General features: G+C 41.0%; 1 protein-coding gene across 8 annotated transcripts in view; it reads left to right on the top strand.

Moving 5' to 3' along the window:
* RBFOX1 (RNA binding fox-1 homolog 1) overlaps positions 1-14335 on the top strand; it is a 216483-nt gene that overhangs the window by 55263 nt on the left and 146885 nt on the right. For all 8 annotated transcript variants that reach the window (XM_026650660.2, XM_026650665.2, XM_026650657.2 and 5 more), the window contains exon 3: positions 11424-11567. In XM_026650660.2, coding sequence (XP_026506445.1) covers positions 11424-11567 — 144 coding nt within the window. The remainder of the gene's footprint in view (positions 1-11423; positions 11568-14335) is intronic.

The following is a 14335-nucleotide window of genomic DNA, read 5'->3' as shown; positions in this document are numbered from 1 at the left end:
GGCCGATAACAGGAGAGTGATTATATTGTGTTATTTTGACAAATAAAATGTGCAGAATTTTAAAATATCATGCACTTAATTTTTATTTTTTTGGTGCAGAATTCCCCCAGAAGTACTTTATATTTAAACATTACATTGCGTTTGCTATATATTAAATCACACATTTTTTGATTGGCTTGGCTACTTTGCAGGAACATATCCTGATACAGCCTGCTCTGTCCACGTGCTGTTTACATGGAACCTGATCTTTACATTCCAGGTCTATAGTTCTTAGCATCAGGGTGTTGCTGCTTATCTGAGGTATCACAGAAATCCTGACTCCAGCATACTGTTTGTCAAGCCCCTATTTACAATTTAATCTTCCATTCACCTTCCCAATTATGCCCACTAAGAAATGATGCAACTTACTTATGTTAAGCTAGGCCTATAATAATAAAACTATTAATATGATCTGATGCTTATATTTATGAAAAATATTGCTAGTGTAGCCTATGTCTCTTTAATCGTGTCATTTGAGAAGCATCTTTTGTTATATAGCTTTAGCTCTTTTAGTGAGTATAAGGATACAGGTATTTCCTTGTTTATGGTGCTGCTTGTATTTTCTTGTTCCCCATACTTTATGGGCAGCAAACAGTCAGGCACACTTCCATTTTTTAAAAATAATATAGTGGATAAGGTCGGGGAGAGGCCTAGAGAAAGGTGACCTATCAAAGAGCAAAAATACCATAGAATTGAGGTTTGGGATGGAGAGGGGAATATAAGTTAGCTAAGAATGATAAATTAAATTTGACATATGAAGACACATTTCTTTGTGAAGATGTATGCATGCCCTGCATAAAGTTTCTCTCCAAATTCATCAATACCTAAATCAAATTTTACCAAGATTAAAGTTGTGTAGCTCAGACTTTTTGATAGAGTTAGAAATGATTATGGAAAATAGAGTATCACAATTCTATATTAAAGTACTTGTGAATGCAATTTGCGATCTTTAAAACATTAAAGTTCTAGCAGCTTATTTTTAACATTTATGGCATAAAGATGTTGTTGAATTCTTGGGATTGTTTATTAAAAATATCTAGTAAGTGGTTTACATGCTAATAAGGGTTTATACAAGTCACTTCATAATTAGAAGCATGTTGTTGTAGTCATATTGTAGCTGGGTCCAGGCAATAGTTATCAATAACCTTCTAAAATATGTAATGGTTTATCAAGATTTTTAAATTAGAAATGCAATCTCACTGGAACCAGAAAAAAGTCATACAGCAAATGAGCAGACGTGACCTTTTGGTGGAGATGACAAATGGCTTCTTGATCCTCAGAGCTGGAAATTAACCTAATATAGTAATAACTGACATGTAGAAGAAAGCCAGTCCATAAACTAAGGGCCTGATTTTCAAAGATGCTGAGCACCTATAGCTCCCATTTACTTTAGTTGGAATTGGGGGGTCCTCAGCACCTGCTTTCAGGCCGAAAAAACATTAATCAGTGACTTCATGGTTTATCAGTTTAAAAACTGCTTTTACTTTAAGATGTCATATACATATCACGTGCATTCTGTCTGTGTTAGTTATAAATCACACTGTAGGGTTCTGTAGAATTCAAGGTGTTTGTCCGGCTATACCGAAAGAAGGACAGAAGACATTTGATATGGCTTTAAACAGGCCGCATCTTTATTATTAGATGTCTGAGAATACCGGGCAGATAAAAGTGTACAGTGCAGCTAACCATTCAATAATTACCCAAGGGCTTCTGCCAGCTCCCCCCTCTTTTTCCATCCAAGTCCCCCAGCCAATCCATTGCTGGGACCTTATCATCCACCCCCCTTCATAGGAGAGTTAAGGTGGGCTATAAGAAAGGGGGGGGGGTTGGCTCCCTGTCATACCACTCAGAGGAGCCCCAACTCCCCCTTCTGTTCCTTTAACCAACTGCTCCATGTAAAAGGGAGCTTCACCACATGGGTCTGCCCCTTTTAAACCCTTCCATCTGTCTGGTACCCATCTTGACCCTTCTGCAGCAGTTTGACCTCTTCCCCGACCCACTACCCCCTCAAGCCATAAATCACTGTTCCCTTCATTCAGCCAGCCAAAAAAATCCCTCCCCAATTAAAGATGTGGTGCGGTTATTCATAAAAGTTACATCCCTTCCAAATCCAGTGATAAATTCAAACCTTAAAAATAGCAGGGGAATACTTTAGGCTATTTAATGATGTTTTATAGTCCTGTAATCATTGTACCACTTTGCTTTCCAGTAATGATTCCACTATATGGTGATATTAATTGCCATAAAAAGAAAATGATCAAAATAACATCCAGGTCTTGAAAATTCACAAAAATTAAATAAATGAATCAATCTGTCATTTTTCACTGATAATTCTATAGAAAAATGAGCAGAACCCTGGAAATAATGCATTGGCTTCAGATGCTGTCTTACCTTGAAATGAAATTAAGGCTAGCTGAACTATTTACACAAAAGATGAGCTTGATACATAAAGATTGGGTCTGACCATACTCCCAGCAAGTGCAGTAGTGTTCAGCTCCAGACTTTTGAGTCGTTGCCATCTTTAGTTATGTCAATGTATTTTTCTCTATACTACCAAAGGCATGGGCAGCGGGTGGAGCCCCCCTTTGGGGAGGCTAGTCCCCAGCTCTGCCCCTTCTTCCGCCCCCCCCCCCATCCCAGAGAAGCCCCAGGCCAGCTGCAGCCTGGAGCACCCCCCCTTGGCTGGAGGAGCCCTGGGCCGGCCGAAGTCCCAGGGAGTACTATAAATACAAACATAATATACAAGAATTGAATGATGCGATTACTATTATAGACAGGTTTACTTTTTACTATCCCAACAGCTTTGTTACATTAAAAACATAGCTTTAAAAAAAAACCCAAAACAAAGGTTAGTTTATTCAATTAATAGATAAAATTCTAAAAGGGACAAAATACTTTTCAATAACAGCTGCTTCACACCCCTTCCTGAAGCACATTGAGTATGGGCCCCTTGGAAGGGCCAGCATCAACCATCTTTGCTGATGTAGGCTAATGATTTGGCACCCACAAGGTGGCTTGTGACTGGCAGATGCAAAATCTAGGACTGGCTGATGCTGCCTAGTGGTAGTGATGGGACTATAGGCCATCAGCAGAAAAAAGACCTGGATGTATTCCATCTCCACCTTGCTTGACAGCAGGAGATCTTCTCACCCACCTTCTCTGAGAGACATTCCCAAGAGGTGACTTCTTATTCCCAGGTGGTATGAAGGCAGGCAGGGTGTGCTGTACAGACTTAATGCTTTGCTTCTTGGTTTCAGTTAATTCTTTAAGAAAATGTCAGTTAGAGGTCTTTAAAGTAGATATTTCTGTGTTGTATGTTGTTGTTTATAGTTTGCTGGGGATGCATTCAGCAATGAAAATATTCTGGGAACTGTAGTAGGTAATGCAATGTGGGATTTCACTCCAGGTTTTGAAATCCATAAAAGCTTTGAGGCTTCCCCTTGGGAGACATTTCACGGTTCAACCTGTACCACCTATGTGCTAGATATATCTTATGTTCTCAGTGTTAATATGAATTCTTTTCATTAAAGAGTATCCTTTCGTTCAGCAATAAGGACTTTGAATTTCAATTTGTTACCTACTTTGAGCTTGGTTAGCATGGACCCATGTTCCCTGAAAATTCCTGCAACTATTGGGGCAACAAACATAGGTTGGATAGATACATGGTTACCATTGGCAAACCCTTTCCCCACACAGTTTTAATATTTTATCTGAGGTCTTTACAAGGGATGTGACAGGTATGACACTTAAATACACTAAAACAATTTCTGACATATCTGGTTTTCAAATCCTAAATACCTTGACTCTGACAAATTGTTCGGTGAAGCTCAGTTAGATTTCACATTTTTCTGTGAAACAAAGGCTGCTCTTAAAAATCAGCAAACAGACAAAACAACAGCGACCCCCAAAACCAAAGTACAGCAGTTACTCACAGTCAGATTATTGTGAATGCATTCTACAACTCCAGCATAATTCCAAAATGTATCCATTTTGGCATCATCTTCAGGGCTTCATCTGGTTTGATGGCAATGTCTCCATTATTACTCGTGGTACAAAAGCTGTCTAACTTTTCAGGCATACTAACACTGCAAGGTTCAACGCTTCCTCTCGTCTTGTTTCTCATCATTTATATTAATACAATGAACAGAAATTACTTTTTCCTATTTGCATTTATACAATATATTGATGATATCATTTCTTCCTGGGGCATCTTTTGTTCCTGAAGCTAAAAAGCCTCTTCAGGATTTTGTAACTAGGTTCAAATGACTCTAATTGACTTTAAATTGTTCCTTAATATTACATTTCCACCCTTTCCTGTCCCTCCTCCCCCCGACACCTACCACCATACACCAAATTACCTTCATATTTCTTCTGTTCAAATGAGTGACCTGCTAATGTAATCCTCATGATGATTTTGGATGGAACAGTTTTCCAAATATAAATTCTAGATACTTTAATCTATTTTTAGATAGTGGAATGAACAGTTTAGGACAGAAAATGTTCTTATCTCTTTAAAATAACAATATTAATGCATAGCAGTTAATCATATGTTTTAATCTGCAGTGTGTTTAACAGATATTTGCTGATGAATCCCCATTATGAGCTAGGGAGGTAGCAGAAAAAGAGTGCGGTGGAGCTATGGACAGTCAGTGTCAGAGTTTGTTAGTGGTCACTTGCTCAGACCACTAGAAAATGCTTCATAAGGAGTTTTCTATATTTTGTAGAACTGGCTCCTGCATTTGTGTACATCATGATGATGCTCACCTACCAAACTTAGACAATGGGTGAAATCATCCCCACATTGAAAATAATGTGGGGGACACCATTGACTTCAGTGAGGCCAGGATTTCACTCAGTGTTTTTACCCCTAGGTATTAGTTTGAGTACCCATTGTACACATGGTGCCAACACATTTTGTAAGGAGTTTAGGGTGAAGTCTTCACTACCCAAAATGGTGTGTTTTTACAGCAAGATAGTATGTCCTGTAAAATTCTATGTATCTAGTCTAGCTCAACCATAGGTATAGTGGAGGTACAGTGTTAAAACAAGTTAGCTACATTGCTGTAAGAACACATTTTGGTAGTGTAAACATGGCCTAGGATTTGGTTGTATTTTCTTTATGAGAACAAGGCTTGGAATTAACATGTGGATGGAACTACCAAAGACAGAAATTGAAGCTGCAATCTTGAACATCTTTCAAGAAAGAATTAGACAATCGGGGAGGAAAGCAAAATGGATCTAGAGGCAGGGCCGGCTCTAGGTCTTTTGCCGCCCCTAAGTTTTGAATATTTTGCTTCAAAACATCCAGCCCAAGTCCCCCTTGACACGACCCCAGCAGCCCCAACCCTGGCCCCCCCCCCCCCCCCCCCCCCCCCTGCCCTGGGCCCCCCCCCCCCCCGACCCGCACCCCTCTGCCGCCCCAGCCCTGGACTCTCCCCCCCACACACGCCCTGCCGCCCCAGCTCTGAGCTCCCCCCTACCACCCTACCATTGCCCCACACACACACCTCCTGCCGCCCCAGCCCTGGGCTCTCCCCCCCCGCCCTGCACCCTCCTTCCGCCGCAGCCCTGGGTCACTGGTAACTCGCTACCAGGGCGGGTCATTCAGCAGGAATTTTGGATGTGCACAGAACACCGACAGGATTGGTTCCCATATGGTTACAGAACTGCAGTAAAGTGGAACAATTTTCAGCTTGTGTGATTGGAGGATATCTGGATGCATATTATAAGACTGTCCTACATAAATGAGGAAAAGTTGAGGTGCCTTTATTATTCTTTTGTTCCACTCTTTCTTTCTACGGGGAATTTGCCAATGCAATATCACTGTCTTCCTTTTAAACAAACAAACAAATAAACAAAAGGCAATGGCTGTTGAAAATAGCAATTCCAGTCCTAATAACCACTGGGAAGCATTTCTTGCTCAATTTTATTCTATTTTTTCTACAGCAAGTTACAGTGGATCAGTATATTTGATTTGGGAGAAATGAAGTAACAGCTGACCAAACTGAGCTTGAGCATTCCTGAATTTTGAGGTGTTCAAATCTGGAAGGCAGGTGCTGGGGGGGGCTGTGGCTCCGCAGGGGAGCACGGCAGCATGTATGCAGCAGCGTGTCTGGCACTGCGCGAAGCCAGACACGCTGGTCTGAGTGGCACGGTAAGGGGGCTGGGGGGTTGGAGAAGGGGTAGGGGGTTCTGGGGGGGCAGTCAAGGGACAAGGAGAAGGGGGGGTTAGATGGTTCAGGGGTTTGGGGGGGGCAGTCAGGGGACAGGCAGCAGTTGGATAGGCATGGGAGTCCCAGGGGTTTGTCAGGGGACAGGTAGGGGGTGGGGTCCTAGGGGGTAAGTTGGGGGGGGTCTCAGGAGGGGGCAGTTGGGGACAAGGAGAAGGGAGGCTTAGATGGGGGTGGGGTTCCGGGAGGGGGCAATCAGGGGACAAGGACCAGTAGGGCTTAGATAGGGGGTGGAGTCCTGGGGGGCAGTTGGGGCAGGGGTCCCAGGAGGGGATGATCAGGGAGCAGGGGGGTTGGATGGGTTGGGGTTTCTGTGGGGGGTAGTCGGAGGGAGTGGATGGTGGCAGGGTGGGGTTACCCTCCCTCCCCATGGAGTGTCCTATTTTTTGAATGTTAAAATATGGTATCCCTACTCACAGTGGAGCTCTCCATTCACAGCAGGCTGCAACGTGAGGTCTCAGCTTCCTCACTCCCTCCTCCTCTTTCCTGTTGGTAGTGGCCAAGGGAATGCTGGGAAATGTAGTTCTTTCCCTGCTCCAGGGCTGGCTCTATAGGCAGGGAGCTAACCAAGGAAATACAGCTCCCAGGGCCCCCTGTTGGTTCTCAGCTCCCATGCTGGATCCCTGCTGCTCCTGCAAATGGGCTGCCCCAAGCACCTGCTTGCTTTGCTGGTGCCTAGAGCCGCCCCTGTCTAGAGGAGGCGAGGCCACATTGCCCAGTTTTGTTCTTAAGTTTTGTGTATGTTGTTTCAAAACAGTGAGCCCAAATCACACTTGATAGGAGACTAACAGGGAAAGAGAGAGAGATTATTACTTAGTTAATGAAACTGTGTAAGGCTGTGCACACAGACAAAATATGCAATTTGATGGTATTATTTTATTTGCATTGTATTACAATAGTACCTAGAAGCTCTGAAATGGGGACCCCAATGTGCTAGATGCTATACAAACACATAGTAAGAGTCAGTCCATGCTTAACAGTCCAAGGTCCCAATCCTGCAATTAACTGTTGTAAACACATCCCTGCACCCATGTGAAATACACTTGAATATTTGAAGTATCCTCAGAATATATGAAAACTACAAAACAATATGCTAAACAACAGTTAAAGCTGTGTGAACTTGGGTCATTCACTTGACCCAAGCTACCATGCACTTGGCGTCAAGCAAAGATTATTGCCATTCTCAAGCCAGGCAAGGACCCCCATAGCATGGCGAGTTACTACCCAATATCCTTGCTGTCAGGGTGTTTTAAGGTGTTTGAGTGCTTGATCCTCCAACAAATTACTCTGGAGTTGGACGATGTCTTTCAGGTTGACCACACAGAGTTCAGGAAAGGACATAGTGCCTGAGTTTAAGTCTTGGCCACATTTGTCAAAAATGTTTTTCAACAAAATCTAAAGACAGGAGCCGTATTAATACACTTGACCACCACTTATGACAGTTTGGCACAGAGTCCTACTATGTAACCCCTCTTGAGTTGCCCTACGTTGGGTGGTCGAAGTAGTAGAGCTTTTCCTCCAAAACAGGTGCCTCTGAGTACACATGGGCGACCCCTGCAGTTCCTGGAAGTGTCAGATTAATAGTCTTCCTCGAGGTTCAGTTCTTTCACCAATACTGTTCAATGTGTACATCAGCGATTTGCCAGCAGCACGCTCATGCAAATTTATCTATGCCGACATTGGGGGGAGGGATAGCTCAGTGGTTTGAGCACTGGCCTGCTAAACCCAGGGTTGTGAGTTCAATCCTTGAGGGGGCCACTTGGGGATCTGGGGCAAAATCAGTACTTGGTCCTGCTAGTGAAGGCAGGGGGCTGGACTCGATGACCTGTCAAGGTCCCTTCCAGTTCTAGGAGATGGGATATTGCCATTAAATTTTTTTTTTTTAATCTGCTGCAGCTAGCAAGCTCAGTCCTTCTCAGAAATTGACAAGGCCCTGAACAACGATACAAAGCTCATGGCACACTACAGTACTCGATGGCACCTGCAGCCAAGCTTTTGTAAGATGGTTTCTAGCGTATTTCATCTGCATAATGCAAGCGCAAGCCATGAGTTACATATTTTCTTAAATGGCCAACACTTGCAGCATAACTCACATCCGGTTTACCTCAGCATGACGTTGGATAGGTCATTGATGTACCGCAACCACTTGAAGAAGACAGCGGCCAAAGTTAGCTCTCGGAACAACTTGCTCAGAAAACTGGGTGGCTCAACCTGGAATGCAAGCATCCGGACACTTAGATCGTCAGCACGTGCCCTCTACTAGTCAACAGCAGAATACTATGCTTCTGTCTGGTGTTGCTCATCTCACGCAAGGCTGGTCGATGTAGAGCTTAACAAAGCTATGTGCATTGTTACCGGGACTTTACATGCAACTCCGTTGCCATTGCTGCCAATACTTAGTAACATAGCACGACCCCATATTTGCCATGTGGGGGCCTCCACCCTGCTCCTGGCCATTATCCATGAGAAGAGCAACTTGCTTCTGTACTCAGACCTTTTCAACTATCTTGCCAGTTCGCCTGTCTTCTAGACGCCCTTTATGGTCACTTACACCACCACAGGACATGATGGTGGAATCTGCTTGGCATAACAAATTGTCAGTGATGACAGTCGTTAATCACTGTCTCGTCACCAATCCAAACATCTGCCCACCAGGTTCTGACTTGCCAAGACACCTGTGGTCATCCCAGAACTGGTTTTGGACAGGACAGGGCAATTGTGCGGCTAATCTCTTCAAATGGGGTTTCTCTAATGACCCACAATGTAGATGCGGTCAACTTCAGACTGTCACATATGCTTGACGAGGGCCCACTGACTTACTTTGACAGCAGGCTACTGGCTCTTCACCTGGCTGATGATGATACTATCAAATGGCTGGGCACACTGCGCATACCCTGAGAGAGATTCACTTGATCTCTCTGTGCCTCAGTTAACAATACTTCCTCTATCCAGCCCATTGTCTGTCATGTCCATTTAGGCCACAGTGCCAGAAGTGACTGCATACAGTGGGGCTCCATGCAGGTGCAGGGTGCAGCCTTGCAGAGTCTTTTTTTTTTTGTTGCATATATTCTGAGGGTATTGCGAGACTTTAAAAAAGAAAAATTGCACACAATATGCCTCTGTCTTCCTGTCTGGTTATTTTCTGGAAGGTTTTTCTTTTGTACAGAAGTAAAGAAAATACAAGGAGATGAACTTGGAGATTTTATTTACACTTAGTTTAAGAGTTGAAGGCAGTTAAGAAGAATGTGGTGATGGTGAACATTATGAAATTAAAAGTAACTCTGTTACTTGCAAACCTCAACGTAATTGTACATTGTATTCTATTCTATTCAGGTTCTTTTACCTCCCTCCTAATCATGCTATCTGAGTACCTGTGTAGGCCTGTTGGCTTGTTTCCCCAGCCTAGGAAAGATTAAATGCCACGCAGAGTGTCTATTCAGGCCCTTACTTCAGGGCACAGTTTTGTCTTCAAACAAAAATTCACAACGTAACACTGAAACAAGGTATGCCTTGACCAAAGTAGGTTGTAGGGACCCAGAGGCCTTTCCTCATGTCTCTCACCACTCTGCTTCCTGTAGCTCCAGCTGAGCTCTTTCAGTGCTTTATAGGAATCACCTGACCCCTGTTATAATCCCTTCCACTGAGCCCAAACATGTTCTTAAAGGTGCTCTGCTTGCAAACAGGGCTGGCTGGTCCCAAGTCTTCTGGCCCTTAAAGGGGCAGATTGCCCTGTTACAGCCTGTTTTACCTATTGGTTAAACAGCATGATACGTTTGCTTTTCTCACGATTAAAAACTATTGTCCATCACAGTTAAAATTTCAACCAATGAAATACAGCCTGCTGACACTCAAGCCATGAGAGATGAGTTTGGTGTTGCTAGCTGGAAGTGGGATACTTTTTAATATTTAAAAAAAGTGTATACATGAGAAATAGTAGTTAAACAGCAACAGTAGAAGACAACTGAAAAACTAGCAAAGGGAACATATAGAAGAGGCATGTGACAGGAAAGGAAGTGAAAGAGAAGGGGAAATTAAAGGTCTTTCTATTTGCATCCTTCCATTTTTCTCCTGCTGCATTGTCTTTCCTCTTCCCTTTTCTAACCTTGTGTTCTTGTGTGAATCTATATGTATATAAAAATTAAGCTTCTAACTTACACACACATTCATAAATGCTTCTACTTGTGCATATACATATGCTACAGAGTGATTAATTAGGCCCTATATGTTGTCATCAAAGAAATGCACAGAGATTTCTCCCAAGTATTGTTTGACTAAAGATGATAAATTTTAATTTTCAGTTGACTGATATGCTATTAATAATTCAATGTGTTTGAATAATATTTTTTTTAATTCCTAATTAGGTTTTTTAAACTGAAACAAACTTCAACTGTGATGTAATCCAAATGTAAGATCTCATTTAAAAACTGCAGTATAGAATTCCCATAGACATGCCATTGATGAACACTACATGTTCTTGGTCCTATGTGAAACTCTTCAGAAGTTAATTTCTGGGTTTCATCTTTATCTTGGGCATTATTGAAACGTGTTACATTGCTTCCCTTGAACATTCAAGGCCTTTCAGTAATAGTGACTGTTCCTCTAGATAAAGTTACCCTCCAAAGCCCATTAACTGCTTATGAAATGGCAAGTATGGCATGATGTGTTTCCTCCCTCTTGGAGTTGAGTGAAAGTCCTTATTGGCCTCTGCATAAAGGTCCAAGTTCTACTCTGGTTTATAATGTGCTATTACTGCTAGGCTGTTTTCTGGCCATGATGCTTCAATTTCCTTCGGAAAACAGTGATGGAGGATAAAGGTGTTTCCACAATGTTTTAATTCAGAGATAAATATTTATTCTTCATTTATTTAAAAACATTTAAAAATGTAACATAATTGTTTACATTCTTCTTCCCCATACTGCTTGTTCCTTTCCAAGTTCTATGATGTTGAAATAGATGTAACAATGGACTAGGTGAATTAACAGATATTTCACATCTCTAACTTCGGATTTTCTTTTACATTATTGTTTGAATGATTCCTTCTTTCCTTTTCAGTTGTGTGTCTTGCCTGAGAGTTAAACCCACCACTATTTTTATATCTAAAACTAGAGCAATACTTAGAGCATGTTTTACTTTATTTTGCTTTAATTCTTTTAGCAGACAGATGATGCAGCACAGACTGACGGCCAGCAACAGACACAATCCTCTGAAAACACAGAAAACAAATCACAGCCGAAACGGCTGCATGTCTCAAATATACCCTTCAGATTTCGAGATCCAGATCTCAGACAAATGTTTGGGGTAAGTATTATATTTTTGTTTGCATGCTTATTATTGTCACATTTTAAAAGAAGCATTACCTTTACATTATAGGTGGAGCTAGCAGCAATACCTAAAGTTAAGATTACATAATGCTTTCCATTGTAAGACCCTTCCCCCCCCATTACTCATAACTAATTCCCTGACTTGCTTATCCTACTTGTAAGGAGAAACAATACTATATGTACTCTACAGAGCTATAATGTGATGGTAGATCTCCAGAATATCATATCTTTTCGTACTCTAAGAAAGCAAGTAATTAATACTGGCTTAACTTATTACACACTTACATACTCTCTTGTGAAGTCTTCTGTTCACCTTGAATTCCACACCAGGGGTTGTGGATCTTTAAAAGCATAGCAGTAAAAAATAGGCATTACTTGGCCTAACAACTGCATTATTATTAGCCTCCTTTCACAAAGAATTGTACATGGCCAGATGATACTCCAGTACTGGACCTGCCTTTTTTTGCACCTATTCATATCATCTTAATAAACATAAATAACTCACAGATACCCTTATGCTGGAGCAGGATATTGTACTAGAGTTTGAACCTGCAGTTATTTTATGTGGGTATGAAAATATAATACACACACACACACACACACACATATATTTATATTGTGTATGAGTTTTATTTAATATATGATATAGAGTCCCACTTAATAACAGAGTCCCATTAAAAGACAAGAAGGAACAAAATATGTCAGGTAATTGACTTAAATTCATTATATAGTATAATGAATTTATCTTCTAGTTTGTTTTTTTTAACAGTCTAATGGAGCAGAAGAAGTAACTACTTAAATATCTACTAAGAACTAAATCCTGACATGATAGTGGAGAAAAAAGGATATTTTCACATAAACATATCGGAATTGCCCTAGCAACTCTCCCCCCACCAAATACAAAGGTGTATCTGATGCCATACATTTCAGAGCACAAAATTGTAAAGCATCTGATGACATATGAGAACTCCCTAGGATAAATGTATGTTAATCAGATAAAATTAAATTTAAATAAAACAACTCAGAAAGCAGGTGGATTCTGTTTCTAAATGCACAAAATACAAGAGTTGTTTTGTGTGTGTTAAAATCCAACTGTACACAAACTAAATTTAATTTGTGTTTTTCATTCCAAGTTTTTAGGATTCAGAAAACTCAAATAAATCTTACTTTCAAATTGGAAGATTGCAGGAATTCCCCAGCTTCTATACAACTTGGTAACAGTAACACTATTGGAGCTATAGCTGCATTAAGCCTCCCAGTTGCAATCTGAGACAAAAAGATTCCTAAAAAAAACAGCAAATTCAGTTTTTCAGTTGTTCATTGTTAAACCAACCTGGACAGTGCAGAGAAATCTGAGTTTCTAAACTGATGGGAAATTCAAATTCCTATCATTGCGAATTCTAGTGAAGTTTCTGAAATGAAGCCTGATATTGAAACCATCCTTTGCACCTTGATCCTGTTATGAACATGATTTCTTTTTAGGCGCATGAGTTGAGGAGAGCAGGCTTGTTTACTAGTTTGGGTTTTGTTTTTCCAACTTCACCTGGCTTTATATATACACCAATTATAGTTTAAACATTAGACAATTGTCTGCTTATAAGCTAACAATAGCGGTTAATACATTTGTTACTTGGAGGATAAATGTAACTGGGGGGGTAAGGCAAAGGATAACAAGAGTGTGCTGATTTTTCTAAAAAGTTAAAATGATAAAAGGAACTCTATCTTTCTTGTCATGGATGTATTTACCATATCTTAAGGTACTTAGTAGACTGGAGTAGAGTCTAATTTCTGTAATATATTGTACACTCACTAGGTTATTCTGCTTCTGCCTGCATTGTTTTGTCTTTCCATTGTAGTATATTGTTTGTCACTTACATTGCCTCACCAGAGTTACACTGCTTCACATGACATGTTAGTGACACATGAAATAGGAGAATATGACACATTGAGTGATGTACTGGAAAGTGTCACATCATAAAACGTGTTGCATCAAAAATTTTTCTGACTTATCCATACTAAATACTGCCCAGGGTTAGCATTCATTCCCTTTACCAAAGCAGGTATAGTGAAACTTCTTTCTTTGGGACAGAACCTGTGCGTTTTTGCGTGTTTGGACAGTGTCTAGGGCTATGATAACACCAATAATAATAGTAATTATTATTATAAGATGTACGGTTTATTCCCACGCACAAGTAACAGAGTTTCACTAAGGTAGGACAGGGCTTGTTTGGGAAAAACTCAGCACTGGAGGAGGTGTCTCTCTTTATCTTCTTTGAGGGGGCACTGGAAGCTGTGGTGTATCCTTTTAGAAGATATGGGTAAAATACTGGTTCCACTGAAATCAATAACAGAATTCCCATTTGATTTTTAAATAAAGCCTGGATTTCACCCTGTATCTTTACTCACAGCCAGAAGAAGCTGTAGCAAATATGTCCTTATTCCTCTTCATTTCACTGGGAGCAACTAGAACAAGACCAAGGGGCTAATATTCCTCTGAGGATGAGTGGGAGGTGATAATCACCTTTAAATGCAACAATTAATACCTGTCTGGTGGGTGGTGATTGCTGCACTCCAAGGGGAGTTGCACAGTGGGATATTACGTATACTGAAACATCATTATAAGAGGACTGAAAAGCCATTAAAAAGTAAGTAAAATGTTGGGACTTTCACTTCACTGTGATATGCAGTGTTTTTGTAGCCCTGTTGGTCCTGGGGTATTAGAGAGACAAAGTGGGTGAGGTAATG

The sequence above is a fragment of the Terrapene carolina genome, unplaced genomic scaffold (assembly GCF_002925995.2).
Source record: "Terrapene carolina triunguis isolate 2854851 unplaced genomic scaffold, T_m_triunguis-2.0 Scaffold93, whole genome shotgun sequence".
Lineage (NCBI taxonomy): Eukaryota > Metazoa > Chordata > Testudines > Emydidae > Terrapene > Terrapene triunguis.
Note: the sequence above shows the minus strand (reverse complement) of the source record. Positions and strands in the feature narration are given on the sequence as shown.